At 39.3% G+C, this 22502-nt stretch overlaps 1 protein-coding gene and 1 long non-coding RNA gene across 4 annotated transcripts in view; one reads left to right on the top strand and one right to left on the bottom strand.

The window, feature by feature from the left end:
* TCTN2 (tectonic family member 2) overlaps positions 1-17185 on the top strand; it is a 23729-nt gene extending 6544 nt beyond the window's left edge. For 2 of the 3 annotated variants that reach the window (XM_075898520.2, XM_075898522.2), the window contains 15 exons: positions 497-692; positions 2490-2590; positions 3774-3970; positions 4240-4363; positions 5042-5177; positions 6206-6271; positions 6920-7048; positions 9020-9097; positions 10229-10309; positions 10851-10962; positions 12197-12300; positions 12762-12918; positions 14019-14144; positions 15018-15106; positions 16955-17185. In XM_075898520.2, coding sequence (XP_075754635.1) covers positions 497-692; positions 2490-2590; positions 3774-3970; positions 4240-4363; positions 5042-5177; positions 6206-6271; positions 6920-7048; positions 9020-9097; positions 10229-10309; positions 10851-10962; positions 12197-12300; positions 12762-12918; positions 14019-14144; positions 15018-15106; positions 16955-17058 — 1800 coding nt within the window. In that variant the 3' untranslated portion in view covers positions 17059-17185. The remainder of the gene's footprint in view (positions 1-496; positions 693-2489; positions 2591-3773; positions 3971-4239; positions 4364-5041; positions 5178-6205; positions 6272-6919; positions 7049-9019; positions 9098-10228; positions 10310-10850; positions 10963-12196; positions 12301-12761; positions 12919-14018; positions 14145-15017; positions 15107-16954) is intronic. The other variant, XM_075898521.2, reaches the window with a different exon arrangement.
* Positions 12912-22502, bottom strand: LOC112545228 (uncharacterized). Its single transcript, XR_003088683.3, has 3 exons — positions 21158-22502; positions 13753-13798; positions 12912-13153 (listed from the first exon to the last, which is right to left on the bottom strand). It is a non-coding gene; the product is annotated as an uncharacterized LOC112545228 (long non-coding RNA).

Below are 22502 nucleotides of genomic sequence, written 5' to 3'. Positions count from 1 at the left end.
GAATTTTTTTTAAAAAGGTGTTATATAAGAATGAAAGGTACTACATAAATGCTAGACTTTTATTTACTTTTATGAATTCTAGAATTTCTGTGGGATACCATAATTTCCATTGCTTGTGGTCACCCAGAGGTATTTGCTAAATAGTGGTTTTGATGAACAGCAAAATCAGACCAATCCACAGCTAGCGGGACTTCATAAGAAATCAAAAATGAATCCTTTTGGTTGAGTTAGGTTTTTATGTTCTGATGTAGTATAATTCATGTTAAGTGGGAGCAAACAACTGTAGATTGTTAAATTCAGCATACGTTTCAACCTTTTAGGTTTGTCCCAAAACAAATAATCTTTTAATATATAATTGAAGCCTCTGCATGTAATTGGTACCAGAAGGCATACGGTGTCAATTATACTTTCCCTGCATAAAGCTGATGCTGGGTATAATTAAGTATAATATATTAAATTTTAAAATAGCAGTCAAACCTAAATTGATATTTTTCAGAATGTTTCCAAAGTGACTGTAACCTTGATGAGAAACCTGCAGTTGTGTGTGTCTAACACAACTGATTGCTGCATGGAGCCACTTTGTGTTGTTGAGACTCTTCAAGTTTCTGCTTGCCGTGGTTCAACAATGTTAGCAAATCTCCTGATTCAAGCTGAAATATATGCCAACTCTTCCTTTATAGGAAATGTGTCAGGTAAGAGTTTAGATATTTAAAAAGAAATCTTGATATTAGCTGGTTCCAGTTGCATTTTTCAGTGTTTGTATGTTTTCCTTGGGATTTCCCAATGAGCTAACTCTTGTTGCCCCAAACTTTAATGTAATTATGATTAGGGATGTGAACAGGTGAAGCCCCCATGCAGCTGGAGAAGGAAATGGGAGTGGCTGGGCTGGAGCAGTCTTCCATTGGGATCCTGCACATAATCAGTTAACTGGTTAAACCCAGTATTTAACCAGTTAACTGATTAATTGGGATTTTACATTCCAATTTATGATCTCTAGATAAAGGATAAAATCAAAGGCAAAACTCTTGTTCGTGTCAATCAGACTGGCAAGCATTTCACCATACAGGCAGTCCCCGACTTACGCGGATCTGACTTATGTCGGATCTGCACTTGCGAACGGGGCTTTCTCGCCCCGGAGCTCACAGGCAGCGGTCAGCCACCTTGACCTCCGGAGCGAGAAAAGCTGCTCGCGGTGCCCCTGGTCTGCTGGGGACTGTCTCCAGCAGACCACGGGCATCGGGAGCAAAGCAGCAGCCCCGGCGGGTTTGCTCGCGGTGCCCCTGGTCTGCTGGGGACCGTCTCCAGCAGACCAGGGGCACCGCGAGCAAAGCGGGTCCCGTGCCAGAGCAAAGCCTCAGAGGCGAGGCACCTCGCCGCTGCGGCTTTGCTCCCCGTGTCCCTGGTCTGCTGGGGGGGAAGGGGGGCGCAGCTAGTGTGCCCCCTCTCCCCCCCCAGCAGACCAGGCTTTTGTTGTGGACCCTGGGGCAGAGCAGCTGGGGCGGTGCCGGTTAGTCCCGCAGCGCCGCTCTGGGCACTACTGGACCAACCCGGCAGCACCCCAGCCCTCTGCCCCAGGCGTCCTGATTCAGCCGCTGCTGGTCAGTTTCAGCAGCGGCTGAATCAGGACGCCTGGGGCAGAGCAGCTGGGATGCTGCTGGGTTGGTCCAGTAGCGCCAAGGAGCCGCGCTACTGGAGCAACCCAGCAGCACCCCAGCTGCTCTGCCCCAGGCGTCTCCAAGTCAGCCGTTGCTGAAACTGACCAGTGCTGACTACAGGAAGCCCGATGCACAGTTGCTCTGCCCCGGGCTTCCTGGAATCAGCGGCTGATCAGTTTCAGCAGCAGCTGACTTGGGGTTCTTAAGTTGAATCTGTATGTAAGTCAGAACTGGCGGTCAGTTTCAGCAGCGGCTGAATCTGGACGCCAGTTCCGACTTACATACAGATTCAACTTAAGAACAAACCTACAGTCCCTATCTTGTACGTAACCCGGGGACTGCCTGTAGTTTTTTTGGTCTGCAGTTGTGTCTTTTGGGCATTTGCAAAATTGATTTTATAAGGTTATTACAAGCTAACCTATCTCTGCAGTTCCATTGCTTGTGAAGCAAACTAGTAGTAATTGTTTTAATTTTTCAAGTCATGATAATTTTTTTAAACAGAAGAAAATTGATGATTAAAATATAGTGATGTTGATAGCGAATATCTGATTTAGTTTAGCCATCTTTCCAACTGAGTTGCCTGTTGTAGAGAAGTGCTTTAGTGAGTTTCATTGTAATGGAGTGGGCCCAAAATGTAAAGCAATGGGAAAATAGTAGATAAAACAGCAATAAAATGATAATTGTCAGTATACTTTTTTTTTTAAAAAGGGTAGGAATAACCTTTAAAGCAGACTTTTTCTTTTTAAAAAGAATGTAATTCCAAGTAGTGGATTGCATTGTGAATGAAAATGATAATTTTGTAGCCTAATTTTATTTTTTATTATCCTTTTATAGAAAATGCAACAGTAATCCCTAACCAAGTGTTTCAGCCCCTTGGCTCTTGTCCTTGTAACCTGACAGCTGGAACTTGTGATATTCGTTGTTGCTGTGACCTGGTACTGTTTACACATTTAACTTTTTAAAGTTATTCCCTTTAAAGTTTTATGTTACCAGTATGCTTAGGAAATACAGAAAAGTTCACTAAAATACTTGCAAAATTATGTTAAAATATTGTACGTTAATATTGATGGTCTCAGACTTTGAAGAGTAAGTACATCACTATAAAACAATTTAAATGGGGGACTTCAGTCACAAGAAGGCTACATCTAGACTGCAAGCCTCTTTCGAAAGAGCATCTAGACTACAACCAGTACTTTTGAAAAAGCAAGCTGCTTTTTCGAAAGAGAGCACCTAGGGAGTCTGGATTCTCTCTTTTGAAAAAGCACAGTTTGCATTACATAGCACCTTTTTTTGAAAGAGCACTTTTGAAAAAAGGCATTCTTCCTCGTAAAGCGAGGTTTTCCACGGTCAAAAAACCTGCCGCTTTCTTTTGATTTACTTTTGAAAGAACATGGCAGCAGTCTAGATGCAGGGGAAGTTTTTTCAAAAAAAGGTCACTTTTTTAAAAATACCCCATAGGCTAGACACACCTGAAGTGTCCCAGGCAGAAAATATCACTGGCAACACTGTTTCTGTTAGGGTGTGTCTACACAGCAACATTATTGTGAAATAACTAGCATTATTTCGAAATAACTTAGTCTCCATCTACACAGCAGGCAGTTATTTCAAAATAATGTTGAAGTACTGTCAAGCTGGAGGACTTCTTACTCTGACTCCTGTAACACTCATTGTACGAGGAATAAGGGAAGTCAGAGGAAGAGTGCTCTATTTTGAAATAAATACTGTGTAGACGCTCCCAATTTCGAAATAAATTATTTTAAAATAAGTTATGCAACTGATGCACCTCAATTTGCGTAGCTTATTTTGAGTTAAGCCATCCTGTGTAGATGCACACTTAGTGATCTCTGGTTTTTAATAGAAGTTTAAAAAGGAAAACTTGCTGTAGTGAAAACACTTAAAAGGCCATATTCAGCACAATAGCATGACATGTCTAAATGCATTATGGAATACAGCATTTATGTCAGTATTTCCATTTTAATCTTAACCCCGAGTTGCGCTAAGAGACACGTCTTAAATAGCCCTGGTATGAATATAGCCTGTCATGAGAGAGCTTCCTTAATGAAGAGAAAAAGAAACTCTGTCATGTTAAATAATTTCCTTTTTCTTTTTTATTTCAAGGAATGCACACCAAATTTGAAGCAATTGTTCAATGGATCATGTTTTGCTGGAGTGTTTGGTGGGAATGTAAACTTGCCTTTTGACCATTTGTGTTCCATTCAAACAACAAAAAGTGCTCCTGACTGGTTTCCCTTCTTGTGTGTACAGTCTCCTCTTAACAATACACCATTTCTTGGTTACTTCTACCATGGTTCTGTGTAAGTTTAAAAAAAATAGTGAATGTGTGGAGTAGTTATATGCCAAATAAGTTGTTAAGCTACTTGTGTAATGTGAATAATGTTGTTTACAGGAACTATCCAAAACCACCACTTCAAAAATGTGCATTATTTAAATTTATATAGTGATATTTAATTTAATTGATTATATATGTGGATTTAGAAGTAACGTGAGGGAGACTTGAAAGATGTCATTATTTGCATTGAATAAATAATATACAGATAATTTATTTTTTAAAATTTGTTTTCAGTTCTTCATCTCAAGTTTCTTCATTTAAAATTCCTTTGCAAACTGTTCCAGTAAAACCTTCGCGTGGATACAAACAAGGAGACCCAATTATGACAACAGAGAATGAATATTTTACAATTCATCAGGTACTAGCTTCATGTTAGCAATATTTGGCTTTTGTTTTTGTTTTCTTTTCCCCATTTGTCAGTTCCCCTGTCTTGATGTATAGGAACAAGGACAGTTACAAGCAGTTCTCTGACTAGCTCTTTTGAACTCATGAAATATACTTTTTAACTAGCACAAACTTCACATTAAAAATAAAATTGTCTCTCTGCCATCAATTTTTATTATATAAAATGAATATTCTGAATTTAGCCAAGAAAATACATTATCATGAAATATAATTAAATTTGGTGTAATTTAACATTTAAGGGCTTTTTATGTATTTCTATATTATTATTATTCTATGTTGTGTAACTGCCAAACTCTTGTTCTATTTATTTTCCGTTAATTCCATACCGATGTACTCAATTTTTTTTTTTTTTTTGCATTTTAGAATTTTCATTTTAGTCACTGATTATAGTTGGTCTAGCTGATCAAAGTGAAACCTTGAATTATATTACAATTTTATTGAAAGCTGTATTTTAAAATCTCATTTTGATATAAACAATTCATTTGATCTAACAACTTATTTATTTTGAGAGAAGTGTAGGTGGGCATAATACTGACGCCATATGCAATGAAATAGCAGTGTGTTTTTAGTGTGAACAGTAGAGCTAGAATAAATTCCATCTTCATATTCTTTTCTGTTGAACTGCGTGCAGCGATCCATGGCTGGGCAATGTGTTGGAAACGCCCCAGTAGCATTCCTTCAGAATTTTGATGTTAAATGTGTTACTAGTCTGTCATCTTACAAGGAAGGATTGTCTCATAATGTGATGATAAACAGTGGTACTGGAGGTATGTTGTTTGCTTTGACAAAATGTGCTGATATTGATTTAAGAATAGATATAGTGATCTTAAAGTCCTAAGTCTGATGATAAGGTTGCTACTATATGGACAATGTGATATCATGTTATTGTCTAAAAAATTCTCCCTAGCAAGGCATTTTAGCCATTCTTCCAGATTCAGGATATGAGACTTTGAGCTTGGGATATGACTTCCTTCTGTGACTGAATACAGCTTTTTGCTCAATGAAGTTCAAGTAGTGGCCCGCATTGAGAGCACCCCTGTTCTTTCAGACTTTTTGTAAGAACTTTTTTCTCCAGCCAACGGCAGACACTATCCTCCTTTTTTAGAGAAAGCCATGAGTAGCTGCTCTATAACATTTTTTTTCTCCTGGTTTAGAGAGAATTATTTCTTGGGTCTCAAATATATTCCCTTTATATTTGAGACCCAGGAAATACGTTACTCCCTGCCCTTGTGCCAGCATGGGAACAGCATATTTTAAGTTTTCCAATACAAGTTATAACATAGGACATTTTTTTTACACTGTAAAATACTATCCCCACATCACTTCTTGTACTATGTTGGGGTTCTGGAGAAGTACCGTATATTAATCCTTCAGAACACCATATATTATCTTTTATTAAGAAAGATCTGATTATAATTAAAAAATAGCATGTGTCAGTATTGTTAATGCTCTTTTGAAAATGTGTATTATTTGTATAACCAGCGCTTAAAGTATGTAGGCCTAATTCTATCTGTTGTACTTGCATATGTGAGGGCATTGCTTGGATCCATTATATCAATCTGGATTTTAATATGGTGACTCAGGGAAAATAGGTTATTTTCTGTGTCATTTAAACAGTGCTCTTTCAGAGGAACCTGTTATGGTGTAACAACTGTTTAGCCTTTTACTGGGAGCTGCTGGGTTATTTTCTAACTCATTTTTTATAGTTTAATAAATCCTTTACTTAAGATTATAAACATGAAGCAATGTCTCATTTGCTAATTAGAATTGTTGCATTTACTATTTTTCTTGCCAGATACCATCCAACAAAATGTCATCTATGGAAATGTAACAGATATGCATAATTTCATCACTAAACTAGGTATGTGTCTTTTCTGTACGCATGTATTCTTACTTATTCTTAAAGAGATAAGGAGGTAATGATTAATTTAAGATCTTAAAAGAGATCTTTGCAATTATCTGAAACTTAAAGTTATTGTGCTATGTAAATTGAAAAACATTATGGTCTAATTCATCTCCCCTTTGAGGTTTACTGACTTCAGTTGGATCAGACCTCTAATCTTTACACATTTTAGCCAGGATCAAAAGTAATTTTAGAGAACAAATGTCAACTGTTGTAATGGAATTAAGATGTAAGGAACCTTTTGGCTTTATTAAGAATTTACATTCAAGTATAATAGTCAAGCCCCATCCACATGTAGATGTATAGATTGGTATTTTGAAAGACCTCCTTTCTGTTTGGGTCCTATAGTCAGTTGATATACACTTTTGTGTAGTACACTCTTCTAGCCTGGAGATCTATCATAGATACTCTATACTGGTGTGATGTGATATGATATAGTAACTCAACACTAAAATTGAGTTGCTTTTGTTTAAAAAAAAGGCTATTATGCCCAAGATTTAGTTAAAGGTAGTTTTTATTGCATCTTACATTAAAATCTTTCTTAGGGCATAATAACCTCTTTCATTAGTATAGTTTCCATCATTTGAAGTGTTCTTTTCTTTACAGAAGACATTCTGCCTACTGAGATTTTATGTAGAAGTGTGACCTTTGCAGAATATTATATGTTCATATGGAAAGGCAAGACAATAGAGGAAATAAATGTCACAGTCTACACTGGAAAGTTATGTGATAGAGGTACTGTTCTGCACATCTTACAAAACTGCTTATTCAGAAATATTTTTTTTCTCAGCATAGAAGTTTTGAGAAAAATACTTTTAACCAAACCTCAGAAGACAATGCTGTTTGAAATAGAATTTTCCATTGGGCTGAGAAGAGCCAGATGTGTCTGGTTGTCATGGAGCGGACTCGCTGCCACAGTGTCTCCTTCTGGTAGCACTGGGAATTAGCTCACATACTTGCAGGATGCCTTCCTCTGCCAGTGTCTCTCTGTGTCTTCACACTCCCTTCCAGACCCGCATCACTCCCAGCCTGTGGCGTCTTCTTCAGGACACTGCCCTCCTGCAGTGCCCACTCTAGTGACTCTTGGCCCCCTTCCCTTGGGGTGGGGGTGGGGTGGTGTTAATCAGTCTCTGTATTCCCGAGTCCTCCCCTCCCAGGGAACATCACTTTCAATCCCAGGTAACACCCAATTCCCCTATACCCTCCTTGCCTCAGACTCACTGCCAGTCTTCATTTAGCCCCTACCTCAGGGGCAAACTGCAGTCTGTAATAGTCACTCATCATTGGCAAGGGAGTGTGGACCTGCTGCCTTTGCCTATCCTGGCTGCCTCTCTGCAGCCCTAGTAGTCTCAGGCCTTGCTTCGGGTCCTGCAGCCTTGGGAGCTTGCTTGGCCAGAGCTTCACCAGCTCTGCTTTCCTTCTCCAGCACTGCTGTACCTCTAGGAAGCCTCCTGCTCCCAGGTATTCAGGCCCTTCCTACTCTCTAGCCACAGCAAGAGTGAGTCTTCCCTCACTCCCTCCAGGAGCCCTTCTGTATATAACCCCCAGCTGAGCCCTAATGAGCAATTACGCCTCAGCTGGTGCTTCACTCTCGGCCCTCACTCAGGGCTGGGTTTTTTGTCCTTAAAGGACCATTGCAAGGTAGATGCCCTGTCACACTGGTTAATATGTTGTTTGTTTTAGGATAGTTACTTATAAATCAGTGATTGGAGGTTGATATACTATATATTGCTTATACAAAAAAGGCATGTGTAAGTGGCCTGAGGATTCGAGAAACTTCACAGAACGTGTTAATCAGCTTCTGAAATCATATGAGCATGCACAATCCAAGAGTGTGGATCTAAATGACAGTTGCTGGTTGATATGTATGTCAGTTAACAAGATTTTGGTTACTTTGGGGAGGGAGTTTACCGTATTTTCCGGCGTATAAGGCTACTGGGCGTATAAGACGACCCCCTAATTTTTTAGTTAAGATAGGTTTTCGTCTTATACCCCAGCACCCCTCCGCCTCCCCGGCTTTGCTCCCGGTGTCCCTGGTCTGCTGGAGACGGTCCCCAGCAGACCAGAGGCACCTGGAGCAAAGCCGCAGCAGCGGCGGGGTCCCTCAGAAGCGCGGCACCCCACCGCCGCTTCGGCTTTGCTCCCGGTGCCTCTGGTCTGCTGGGGACCATCTCCAGCAGACCAGGGACACCGGGAGCAAAGCCTCTGAGGACGCCCCGGCAGCGGGACAGCCCCGGTGCGCCTGGGTTGCCCCGCCACCGGAGCCCCTCCGCGGCTTTGCAAAGCCTCGGGGGAAGCCGGCGGTGGGGCATCCCAGGTGCGCCTGGGCTGCCCCGCCGCCTGTAAACCCGGCGTATAAGACGACCCCCAATTTTTGGGGGATGTTTTTTAGCATCAAAAGTCATCTTATATGCCGGAAAATACGGTAGTTTTTGATGTACTTGCTTTTTAAGGTAACATTAGGGGACCAGCACCCTCTGCTAGCTACGCTCGCCTACCACTTTTCTCTGGCTGCTTTTGCTTTGCTGAGAGAGCCTGTTGATGCTGATGATATGATGATGTCATTCTGCCACCTGGCAGAAACATTCTGTTATATCAGGAAAAACATTTATATGCATATCTATATATATAAAGAGAGAAAAGTATTGAAATGGACTACTTTTTTGCTAAGAAATTATATATATATATTTATTTATTTTTTACTAGAAATACTGACACAGAGATTTGCAGTAAATTTTATAAGCTTCAATAGTACTAGTACAACAGAACTGTCTGGGAATCCAGGTAATTATACTTTGTTTTACGTTCGCGTCTGTTGGTTGATTGGGGCGGGGGGAGCGGGGGAGGTTTTTATTACACCCATGGCAAGTGTTCCCTCCATCCATGTGCAGAATAAATTTTGTTTTGTGGACTAAGGCATGTGCAGAGGTGCACCACCAATATAAACATATGCTGCCTGCTGAGGGTGCTTTGCTAATTAGCTGGGCAGCATGTGACTCTTTCTTGGGTGGCTGCCCAAGTGCTCAGCTTACAGGGAACACTGGCTAGGAGCAGTTATGCCCAATTTTATTTCTTATATTTCTGCCATTTTCATCTTAATGCTGATAATCATAGCCTTTCTTTTTTCTGTTGTGCTACTGGTAATATTGATAATGCTGAAAGGTATTATCAGATACCGTGGAATTAAAATTTAGGATTTGATTCTAAAAGCACTACCAGATATAGTGCTTGCTTCTGTAAGTATTCCCATTGAAATGAAGCATTAGCAGGTGTCATACTGATGCTTCCTTGAATGTTGGACTCCTGCGCTGTGGCAGCACAGGAAGATAGAAGAGAAGCTTCCCCCCCAGCTATTTCCTTTTTTCCCAAGCTGCAGCCAGCTAACATAAGGCAGAATTTGTCTCTTACTGTTTTCTGCAGTTCATTAATACTTTTTTGTTTGAAGTGAAACCATTTTTGCTATAATGAAATTTCTGTTTAGATGTGAAACTTAAGCACCTCATTAGTCCATTAGGGTTCTCCAACACATTCAGAACTGTAGGAGACAGTGCTTCTAGCAAAATGAGAAGGGTTCATGATCATAATAATATACATTTATAGTCCATATTATACAAACACTAATCCTCACAACGCCCTCGTGAGAGAATATCAGAGACTACGATACCTAGGTTCTTACACAGTGCTTTTCATCAGTAGATCTCAAAGCACTTTCAAAGGAAGTCTATATTGTTATCCCCAAGGTTACAAAGTAGCTAGGAAGCCAAGATTAGAATACAGTAGTTCCTAGCCTTCATTCCTGAACTCAATTCACTAGACCATGTTACTTTTAAGAACTTGGGGAGTTATATGTATTATAAAAATGTCAATGCTGGTGAATTCTTATAAAACTGTCACAATTTCTCTTTGTGTGTTTAGGCTACCAGCTTGGCAAACCTGTTAGAGCTGTAAATATTAGTTCATCTGATACTGTTACCACTTTAAAGCTTTGGAAGCCAGGTACTACCTTTTTGATATGCTGCTTTAATAGCAACTGCAATATAAACCAAAAATACTCTTAATTTATTATGTGTTTTGCTGCTTTTGTTTTTGACTTTTGGCTTTCCTAAACTGCTCTGAGTTGCTAATGTAGTTTTTTGGAGTTCAGAAAATTTATTATAGAAACTCAAAATGCAATGAAATATACATGTATAATAAATCAGTTTCATATATCATAATGATATTTTTGTAGGTAATACTTTCTATTTAATAAAATACTGCTACTGAAATACTGGAAAAATAAACTAATGGGTATTATGAAATATTGTCATTTGAATATAAGTGCAAGACATATGTAATAAAGAACTGAAGAATGTGTAGTTTTTAAGATGCTACAAATGAAAATGGATTGACACCTAAGATGAATAGAATTTTACTAATATTTGAGTTAAGCTGGTTTTGCTGTTTTAGCATTCTAAATCAAAGTAGCTTTCTACATATTTGCAAGATAGAGACTCAAAAGTCAATAGGAGAAACACAAATGGATGTTTTCATTTTGTAGTTGGCAGTGGTTTATGTACGTCAGCAACTTTCACACCAGTACTGTTTGGATTAAATTCACTATCTGGATGCATTTTAAAAGTTGACATTGACAAGAATTGCAGTCAGTTAAGGTGAGATATATTTGGGCTCTCCTGTTCTCTTCTCCATATTTATTTTTGGCTTACTTTACATATTAAAAGAATTTTTATCTTAACATTCAAAATAAGAAACAGATGCATTTTAATTTGATATTATTATAGCGTGAATTTTTGTTTTCTCTTCCTATAGCTGATGCTGAAAAACAACTCTTATATAAGCTTCTTATCCATATATTCATATTTTTCTAAATATTCAACTTTTGGGCTTGAAAATGGCTATTTTTAGTGTTTTTAAGGGGGATTTTTTAGTAGCTTCAGCAAGTTGCCTTGGAGTTGGGAGACTGTCAATAAAACAATTTTTTCCTATTAAAAAAAGATGTATTTTTCCCCACTGGAATAACTCAAGTAGCTCAAAACAAAGTTCGGCTAAGTGACTGCATTGAGAATTTTGAAACTTCAAACTACTAATAAATAACAAATGGTCTGGTAGCACTTTATAGACTAACAAAACATGTAGATGGTATCATGAGCTTTCATGGGCACAGCCCACTTCTTCAGATGACTGGAGTTTTGAGTTTAGGATGTGCAGACCCAAAATAAATAGGAGGGGGGAGAAGGAGAAGACGGGGAGACAGGGAGCAGAGGGTATAGAAAATCAGGGAGGTAGAGGGAATCAGTAGGTATCTGAAGATTGGGTAGTTAAAACGAAGCAGATGAGACTCAAAGTCAATTGATTGTATTCTTCCTGACAGCCATTTATTTTTTCTGTAAAGACTAACTCGGCTACCTCCTGAAGCTACTAATAAGTAGTTTGTTTAAAATCCCCACAGGCCCCCAATCCCATTAATAGCTGATGACCTGTAATCCTGAATGTATTTATCCTTACAGCACTCTTGGAAGTTAGGGTGGTGCTTTTATCTCCATTTTACAGGCAGGAAACAGAAGCACAGAGGAAATCTGAGAAAATTGGGAATCAAACCTAGGTCTCCAAAGTCCCGTGTTAGTATTCGAAGCACTGGCCCAGACTTCCTCTGTAGGGATGGGTAATTTAAAAACAAATGCTAAATACCTTTGTTTCACATCTCATTTAGAAGATAGCATCTTTAGTAGTTTATTGGTTCACCTTCATCCACATCAATTCCAGCAGCATTTGGGTTTTCATACTGGGTCTCCTGTACAATTACTGACAAAATCTAATAAAATCACAGCCCAAAGTGGTATAGATACAGTTTTATTTGTATTGTATTACAATGTGAGTATTTTGCAGGAAGGATGTAACTGATAGACTTAATTCATTAGTACAAGCTACTCACGTTGGGAAGAGAGGTAACTCAAGTTCCAGTGATCTAAATGACTTGGTGGAAATAATACGTAAGTCAGAGCTTCATATGTAAGTTAAAGCTTCATTTGTTATCTCTGTCACAGATTAATACGGATTTTAGTTTTGCTTTAAGATATTCTAATTATATTATAGTTTCTCTTATAAAATCATAAAAAAGGTGTATGATAAGTGTTTTTAATTTCAAATTATGAGAAACCCTCTTTCTCCGTGTACATGCAATACCATCCTCCTACAAATACAAATTAATATGAAAAATGATGACAGAGGAAATAAAAACTGTCAATTTAAATCATGTATACAGATTGGTAAAACTTTATATTTACTTTCAATCTCAATTGTTCATGTGGAACCTCTTTTTTATCCAAGAAAGAAAAGACATTTTTGTTGTTTTTCTCTGCAGTGTTTCTCACAATGCAATGAGATCCTAATAATGTGCAAAGTTTTTTAATATATTATTTTCAAATATAAGTAACTCTGTTTTCCTGAATAGGTTTAGATCCACCTAATCCTAGCGAAAATGCAAGTGTTGGAAATGTGAAGGGCATCTGCTCAGATATTCCAGCTAACCTGAATATTCACATAATCACTGCTGATGTGGGTGCAGTACAAGGGATTGCACAAGAAGAGATACTTGGTGTGCAGCTCAGGTACACAGAATCATGGTGCTTCTTATAATTGGTGAATATTGTGGTCAAGAATAATTAGACACTGTTGGGTAGATGAGGCCAAAAATATGTAACTTTAAAAAAAGTTGTGTTTAGATTTTTCATGATTATCTGGGGTTTTGTTTGGGTTTCCTCTTTACAGTATTTGTAACTCAAATCCAGCTGCTCTTGTATATAATCAGTTTCATTTTCCGGTTAGCTTGTTTTCATTTCTAAGCTGAGATGAACAAAAAAAAATATTGATGAAAGTTAAAATAGACTTATTAAAACTGAAATAATTAAAAAGTCTCTTCCATTGTTGCTAGCAACAGCAATAAGGAAATGTATTACTTTAAAATATTATTTTAACTTGACAATCTCTTTTTATTAGCAGTCATGTTTCTATGTGCTCTTCAATAACTTTAATTGAGTAGCTTCACTTGATACACATTAGTAACAAGTTACATGTTTGAAAGCATGGTAAATGAAAAATTCCAGAAGTAAATATTTAAAACTTATAAGTTTCTAGTGTCAAAAACTCATATTAGCAGAAAGTTTTATATATTCCATCTCATTAGATAAAGATTAATGTAGACCTTTATAGGTAAAATTTTCTGTTGTGGAAAAAAAATCAAACAAAAAGGCATTTATTCACTATCTGTGCAGAGTGAACAATTATTTGTATTAGCAAATGTTCCCTCTTGGTTAGAATAGCAGACTGTTAGGACTCCTGAGCACTGGTTGTAGCTCTGATACTGAGTTGCCCAGGGCCAAGTCACTTACCGGTAATTTATCTGCAATTCAATTTACTGATCAATGACATTGGATGATACTTACCTGAATCATGGTGTGATGTGATGGTTCCATCAAAATTTATTAAATGCTTTATTATGAAAAGACAAAAGTGAAAAGCATTTATATTAATCTCAAAGTGTATTGAAATTTTAGTTAGAATCTAGGAGAATTATATCATCCAGATCAGATTAAAATAGAGAATACCTAATAAAATTATGAAAGTACAATACGAGAATATAGCAAGATATACTGTACTAATTGATATTTCCCATGTAAAGTACACTGACTGTGTGCTAATTTTCTTTCAGTTTTTCAACAGTGATATGGCAATTTCAGTGTGGGATTATCTGTCAAAATAAATCCAGTTCTCTTCCTGTCACTGCTTCAGTCCATTTTATTAAAGTGCCAGCTCAACCACCCATTCCAATGACCAGGTAACTTTTTTAGAAATTAGATATCCAGCATCATACTATGAGGAAATATCAAATTACAATAAGTAAATTTGGTGGCCAGAAAATAATCATTATGCTTGAGGTATGGTTAGACTGTAATGAACCACAGCTGTTCTATCAATTAAGCATCTGTTTCCGTGAAGTGCTGTAAATACCAGTAAACCAGTAAGATTTCAGAGGGAGCTGAAGGGTACTCAGCATCCAGGGCCTCATCTTGCAGTGTTTACTCATCTGACAAGTCCTTCATCAGAATTATTTTTGTGAGATTCACTCAAGTGAATTCAAGCTGCTAGGCCAGCCCCTAAAGTGACGATAGCCTCATTAGGCAAATTCAAACAATTGTGTTATTTCCAAAATATAGTGTGTGTTCTCTTGCTATTAGAACCATAGAATTATATACAGAAATATTATCCCCACCAAGGGAAGCTTTTTCTTATAGTAAACTTTATATTGCTTTGTCCAGTTTAGTTTTAAGTTTCTCATGAGATGAGACCTTCTTTTAGGAAACTATGCCATGGACTAAAAATTCTTATTAAAAAGTTTTCTGTTGATATGCAGCCTAAATTTTCCTCTCTGTTTCTTCCTAGTTCTTTTGTGTTTAAAGCCCTTGTACTATTCTTTTCTTGGTGTAAATCTGTACTCATCATATGGCTAAAAATCAGAGATACTTACTAGAAAGAAAGTGTTCAGGTTTAATGGTCGAGTATTAATTGATCTTTCATGAAAAGATACTTTGAAGAAACAGCTGCAAGATTATTTAACCCCACAACTTTCTAATTTGTTTTCACCTTCATTTGCACTGGTGTCTGGTTGTACCATAGTTGCAATTTAAGGTTTTAATAATTGTTTTTGTAGATTTCAGATTAACTATACAGAATATGACTGCAATCGAAATGAAGTTTGCTGGCCACAACTCTTTTATCCATTGACACGGTATTACACAGGTAAAAAAGTAGTGTGTGGAGTACAATGTATTATGAAGACTTCTTAAAATCATTACATTGAATGACGCTTTGTAACAGGAAAATGAAGTCCTCCTGTCTTTTGGAATTACAGTAATTCCTCATTTAACATGGTAGATACGTTTCAGAAAATGATCGTGCTAAGTGAAAACGTGTTATGCGGGGTCAATTTTCCCATTAAAAATAATGGAAAAGGTGCGGGTTGCATTTCAAGCCCACGTGTGCTCACAGCTCCAGCCTGCGCTTGTTAGCATCTGGGACCAGGACATAAGGTTGGGGGAGAAAGGGGATTCAGTTATAGCAGGGAAGGGGAGGTGTTTGGCTCTGGAGAAGGGAAAGAAAGGACAAGGGAGGGGGCTTACAGGTGGTGGCTGGGTTTCTCCAGCTGGCCAGTGGCTGGCAGCTGCATGGGACTTTCCCTGCCTCCTTGCAAAACGGCGGAAGTTCACTGCTCGCCATGCCGTTCCCCGGCAACCCCCTCTGGCTGGATGCCTCGCTCTCTCTCCTCTGCCCCCTGCTTGCAGCCGGTGGCTGGGTTTCCGCAGCTGGCCGGTTGCTGGCACCTGCACGGGGCTTCCCCCTGCTTCTGGAGGTTCGCTGCTCGCTGCACCATTCCCCGGCAGCCCCCTCTGGGGATGCTTCGTTCCCTCTCCTCCACCCCCCGCTTGTAGCTGGCAACTGTGCAGGGCTTCCCCTGCCTCCTTACAAAGCGGCAGAGGTTCGCTGCTCACCGTGCCATTCCCCAGTGACCCCTCCTTGCCAGATGCAAGGCATCTGGCCAGAGGGGGTCGCCAGGGAACGGTGCGGTAAGCGGCGAACCTCTGTCGCTTTGCATGGAGGCAGGGAAACCCCCCGAGCAGCTGCCAGCGATTGGCCAGCTGGGGAAACCCAGCCACCGGCTGCAAGTGGGGGGTGGAAGAGAGGGAGCGAAGCATCCCCAGAGGGGGTTGCCGGGGAATGGTGTGGCGAGGGGCAAACCTCCGTAGCTTTGCAGGGAGGCAGGGGAAGCCCCACACAGCTGCCAGCGACCAGCCGGCCAGTAGGGAAAATCATGTTATTACAGGGACAGGTCGTGTTGTTCGAAAAATGTTCCCTAAAAAAAAAATCGTGCTATCGCGAAAGCATGTTAAGCGGGCACGTGGTAAGCGATGAATTACTGTACAAGATGTAAAGAATGTTTATTAAATGATTATTTTACTGACCATGATCAAATGTATATTGTATTTTGGCAGATAAACCAGGAAAAATAAAGCCTCCATACTTTAGTTTAGCAGGAGTTTATTTCTATATTTAAAATGTTGTTTTAGGGAGAGAAGGGTTCCTTTTCTAGCCCTTTTCAAAGTTCTCTATCCCACAGTCTGTTTACTTTCTTTCTGGCCAACATACTTTCTAAAAGAATGCATGTTTTGCTTTGTTATACCAGCCTACAAGCTGATCACATTCTCTTTTCGGTAGCATTTGGCAACTTTCAACTCAGTGAGTTAGGATCTCCGGTGTCCCAATAAAGGCTTTTCTATTTTGGTATATGTTAACTTTTTAGTTTTTCCATTTGTAGAAGATACATATGATCATGCTTTACAGGGACTTGTGAGAATTAACTAGTTGATTTTTGTAGAGCATGCTTAAAGCACTGCTCCCACAATGAGAACTTCAAGGGTGCAGAGAACTGCCCCTGTTGTTCTCAGCAGGAGATTGAGGTATCAGGTTGTTTTGTACTACCTAATATTTTTAGGTCTATGTTCACTTGTAGACAGTAGTTTTTTATCTTTGCCTATTTTTACATTTTAATATTCTTATTTTTATTTATTTATTTATTTATTTTATTTGCAGGAGAACCATACTCTCAGTGTCTTGCCAAAGGCTTAATAGTGGCATTTTTCTTCCTACTTGCCGCTGTTCTGAGTAATCCTTGGAGCAGAATCCTTGAAGTGTAAAATAATACAACAGTTGAAAATTTGAGCATACAAAACATATTTTACTACTGCACTTTTTACATTTTTTGTATTCAATTATTGTTTCAATAAGTAGTATTTTTATTATAAAGTTTGTGAAAAAAAATAATTTCTGGATTTTATGTATGTTTACTATATATTTGAGAGAGTATCTGTAAGCCAGCCTATTTAAGAACTCCTCCTAAACAGTAAGAACTACGACCACCAAATTTGATATGTAGTTCCCTCTTACTATAATATAAAGCAGGGTAAGGGTTTGGTTGTGCAGGAGGTGGGGGATGACCTCCCCACCCCATGAGTACCAGGAGGCATAACATTATACAGAATAGAGACATAATCAGCAGGCAGCTGAAAGATGTTGCACTTTTCTCTCCTCTGAACCTCCCCAACCTCAAGCCTCTGCCCCACCCCAGAAGCCCTTTAGGGTGGGTGGAAGAGGCTGCAAGTCTCCCTCCCCCCATTTGTACAGGAGCATTGCTGGCTATTTCCCTTCATCAGGGAGCGAGAGGAAAATGCTTTTTGCTATATTCCTCAGTCTGGTTGGTAAGTGCAGGAAGCAGTTTAACCTGGACCTGTCTTCCTCCCCCAGCTGTGTCTGCTGTGTACTTCTCACTTGACCTCAAGCTGCTGCAGACTGAGAGGGCTAAAGTAGTCCTCTTTCCTTGGGGAAACCTACATACTGAATCCCTCATAGAATCATATAATACTAGAACTGGAAGGGATCTCAAGGGGTCATTGAGTCAAGGCCCCTGCCCTCACGGCAGGACCAAGCACTGTCTAGATCAGTGGTCCCAATGCGGTGCCCGCGGGCCCTGGGCGTGTGGCACAGGAATGGTGCCAGCCCCGGAAGTGTGGCGAATGTGCGGCGCCAGCACTGGGCACGTGGCGTACGGGTGGCCCCGCTCCCGGGCGCGTGTGCAGCCCTGCCCTCGGGTGCCTGGCACGTGAGTGGCCCCGCCCCCAGGCGCCTGGCAGCCCCAAAAGGTTGGGGACCACTGCTCTAGATCATCCCTGATAGAGGTCTATGCAACTGCTCTTAAATATCTTCAGTGATGGAGATTCCATAACCTTCCTAGGCAATTTATTTCAGTATTTAACCACCCTGACAATTAGGAAGTTTTTCCTAATGTCCAACCTAAACCTCCCTTGCTGGAATTTAAGCCCATTGCTTCTTGTCCAATCCTCAGAGGTCAGGAGGAACAATTTTTCTCCCTCTTCTTTGGGATACCCTTTTAGATACTTTGAAAACTGCTATCATGTCCCCTCTCAGTCTTCTCTTTCTAAACTAAACAAGCCCAATTCTTTTTGTCTTCCCTCATAGGACATGTTCTCTAGGCTTTTAATCATTTTTGTTGCTCTTCTCTGGACCTTCTCCAATTTCTCCAGCTCTTTCTTGAAATGTGGTGCCTAGAACTGGACACAATACTCCAATTGAGGCCTAATCAGCACAGAAGAGAGCGGAAGAATGACTTCTCACATTTTGCTCACAACATTCCTGTTAATGCATCCCAGCATCATGTTTGCTTTTTTGCAACAGTGTGTCACTGTTGACTCATAGTGCACCACAAACTAAATATGACTCCTAAATCCCTTTCAGGAATACTCCTTCCAATATAATCACTTTTCATTCTGTATGTGTGAAATTGATTGTTCCTTCCAAAGTGGACTTTGCATTTGTCCTTATTAAACTTCATTCTATTTACCTCAGACCATTTCTCTCGTTTGTCCAGATCGTTTTGAATTTTGACCGTATCCTCCAAAGCACTTGAAACCCCTCCCAGCAGTATCATCTGCAAACTTAATAAGCGTACTCTCTATGCCATCATCTAAATTGTTGATGAAGATATTGAACGGAACTGGTCCCAAAACAGACCCCTGCGGAACCCCACTTGTTATGCCCTTCTAGCATGATTGTGGACCATTCGTAACTACTCTCTGAGAATGGTTATCCAACCAGTTATGCACCCACCTTATAGTTGCCCCATATAAGTTGTATTTCCCTAGTTTATTGATGAGAAGGTCATATAGGACTGTCAAATGTGTTACTAAAGTCTAGGAATACTGCGTCTACCACTTCTCCCTTACCCACAAAGCTTGATATCCTATCAAAGAAAGCTATCAGATTGTGACATGATTTGATCTTTACAAATCCATGCTGACTGACTATTACCTATCCCCTGATTATCCTCCAGATGTTTGCAGATGAATTCCTTAATTTTTTGCCCGTTATCTTCCCTGGCACAGAAGTTAAACTGGTTGGTCTGTAGTTTCCTGGGTTGTTCTTACTTGACCTTTCTAATCTTGCCATTGCCTACCTGTGTAGTTTGCTCATATCCATTCTTTGTAATTTGATCGTTTCCACTTTTTATATGACTCCTTTTTTATTTTTAGATCATGTAAGATCGCCTGGTTGATCCAAGGTGGTCTTCTGCCATACTTTCTATCTTTCTGATGCAGTGGACTAGTTTGCTTTTAGGCCCTCAATAATGTTCTTTGAAAAAATGCCAACTCTTCAGTTGTTTTTCCTCTTAGTCTTGCTTCCCATGGAACCTTACCTACCAGCTCTCTGAGTTTACTAAAATCTGCCTTCCAGAAATCCATTATCTCTATTTTGCTGTTCTCCCTTCTACCATTCCTTAGAATCATGAGCTCTATGATTTCATGATCACTTTTGCCCAAGCCCCATCACAGAGCAATGATTTAATGAAGAAAAATTGAGATAAGGACCCAATCAACACTGAGTAAATCTTCTAGTTTTTATATAAACACTAAGATATAAAATTAATGTCTGACCTATCTAGAATATGGCTGAAATATTTTTTTAATAAAAGATAATCGGTCAGTATTAAAGGCTAGATCCTGTAAAAGGAGTATCAGAATGGTGCGCTGCATAGGTGCAGGAATATGGTTGGGTGGATTCATACCTAAACTGTAAAACATTTAACTATTTACCGAAAAGATATATACTTCAATTAATGGTTGATTAATTCAAGTACATAACTAGTGTTCTCTAAGCAATTTAAGATTGAACTTTACACTTAGTTGGGCTTTTCCATTTTGCAGGACCACTTTGGAAATTAAATAATTTTGAATGGTAGCAATAATCCCAGTGGAATTGGTTTCCCATTTTAAAATCCATCATCTAAAAAATTGCTGTAATTGCCTTATTGGACTTGCAATAGTTGCTGTTTATTTTCATTTGTGATTCTGTTTAAAATACATCTTGAAAAGGAAATAATATCTCCTTCTGGATATGTTAACAAGAAGATATTTTTAAAAGAATAATCTGTTTTATACTTAAGATTAATTGATTCATTACTATAGCTGGAAGACTCCCTGGCGATCTAGTGTGGGAATGTGATGTTTCTCAGCTTGCCCAGGTTTTGAGAGTCACTTTTACCACCCTGCCTCCACTGAGAGAGAGAGACTTGTTAGTAGTTAACTAAGGGTCAATGTCCTGAAATCACCAATCTGTTAGGCATCCAGATGATCTTCCATACCAGCCCTTACTCTAGTTCTCAGGCTCCTTTGAAAAGTTCCCATGTAGAGTTCAGCCCTTTATGCCATGAATACTCATAGGGAACAGTACACACACCCGCTTGAATGATTCAGCTCCTATACACTACTTCAGCACTGAGAGATATTTATAATAAAAACAATCATGTTTATTATCATAGATCAAGATTCAAGAAATAGTGATTATGGATAACAAACAGAAAGGTTTCATATAAAAATCAATACATGATTTCTAGAAATTACAGTTTATAGGCAAACCTACCTGCCAGAAGAGCCTTACCACATGCTTATTTTATGCAGACATAAAGTCAACCTCCTTTGTTTCACTGGTGACCTCTTTACAAAAATATGAATGCACTAGATATTGTGGTTTAAAGCAGATACATTTAGAAATACTCAATTACTGCATAAAAGTAGGAATTAAATCTAGATAGTATTTTTTTAAGTAGGAGACATTAAAAAATTGCCAGAAACTAGCCTATTTTAATGATCATAGGGGCCATCTAGCCTGGCATTTTATCTTAAATAGAAGTCTGCACCAATACAGCAACAGGAAGTGACTCACCTCTCTACATTCAACCTGCCTGTGGGTGGGGTGGTAGGAATTCCAAGTGATGATCCTGTGCCTTGAATAAAGATTAAGAGACCTTGTAACTTTTTACCTTTGTAGCTTGTTTTTTATTCATCTATGTATAATACTTTAATTGAATCTGAGTGCTTTGGTTTAGTATCTTGTGTTCTATAAGAGAATTGAGGGGTATAAATCATTTGTTTCCTTGTATCCATTTTAAATGTAAGTAAAAATATAGTACTACCTTACTTGTCTAATTTTTCCATCTAAAAGTACACAGTCTTTATAATCTCTCTACTTCATGCAAAAATGTTTTGTTTTTTTAAATTGGTTTTTGTATGGAAGTTTTGCCCTTTGGCATAGTCCCAGAATCATTAGATGCATTTAGAGGCAGGGTTAGGGGCATCTGGCTCATGCTTAGACAATTTTAATGAAACTAAAAAAAATGAACTGATTAATGGATATGAGAATGTCTCATAGTATTAATTATCTAATTGAAACATAGGGCACAAAGACTCATTTTTCATAAGGAAGAGACTTGAAAAATTACTGAATTTCCCCAGTTAGGAAGTTTCTTATCTTCTGGTGGATTAGATTTAGGGCAGGCCTGAGACGTAAAGACAGTCCAAAACTATAAGGAAAGAAAGGGCAGTTTTTTCTGCTAAAGGAAAGGGTTTTGTAATTTGCTGAGGACAGGATCCATGTGTCCCATCCTTGGGGCTCTGATTAATAAAGCACACAGCCACCCTGATTTACATTTTGCAAAACCAAAACCTATCCAATGAAGTTTTCCAAGCCTAACTGTATTTTCCAGTCCCCTGTCTGCTAATAAGAGAAGAGGCCCAAATTTAATTCATTAATCCTACTTTCAAAGCTAGGGGGTTGGATAAAATGTGACCTGGGTGGGGGCTGCCTCTGAATCTGCTGAAACTTTCCATGGGGGTTGTCTGAAGAAGGGTATGCTCTTAACTGGACTAATACAAGGTAAAAAAGTCTAGTGAAGACAGAGTAATTTGTAGATGTCACTCCAGATAAGGCCCCGTACAGTATTTAGGGCGCCTCCCTGCCATCAACGCTGGGTTGTATGAGAGAAATGACATTGCTCAGTGAATCCTGAGAGGAGACAAGGCTCTAGTTTCCGCTAAGATACAGCTAAGGGGCACGAGCCCCATGGGAGGAGAACGGTGATGAGCTGGTAGAACTCGCCTTGTTTCCAGCAGCTCTGACAGCTGAAGGTGACACGAGCAGGGTCCCGGCGCTCTAACGCCCCCCGGTCCCGCAGCGCAGCCAGCAGGCTTCACCCGCCGGGCCTGACACCTCGGGTCGCGGGCTCCACTGC

This window comes from Pelodiscus sinensis, chromosome Z (assembly GCF_052426305.1).
Source record: "Pelodiscus sinensis isolate ZL-2025 chromosome Z, ASM5242630v1, whole genome shotgun sequence".
Classification (NCBI taxonomy): domain Eukaryota; kingdom Metazoa; phylum Chordata; order Testudines; family Trionychidae; genus Pelodiscus; species Pelodiscus sinensis.
This window is presented reverse-complemented; position numbering and strand designations above follow the sequence as displayed.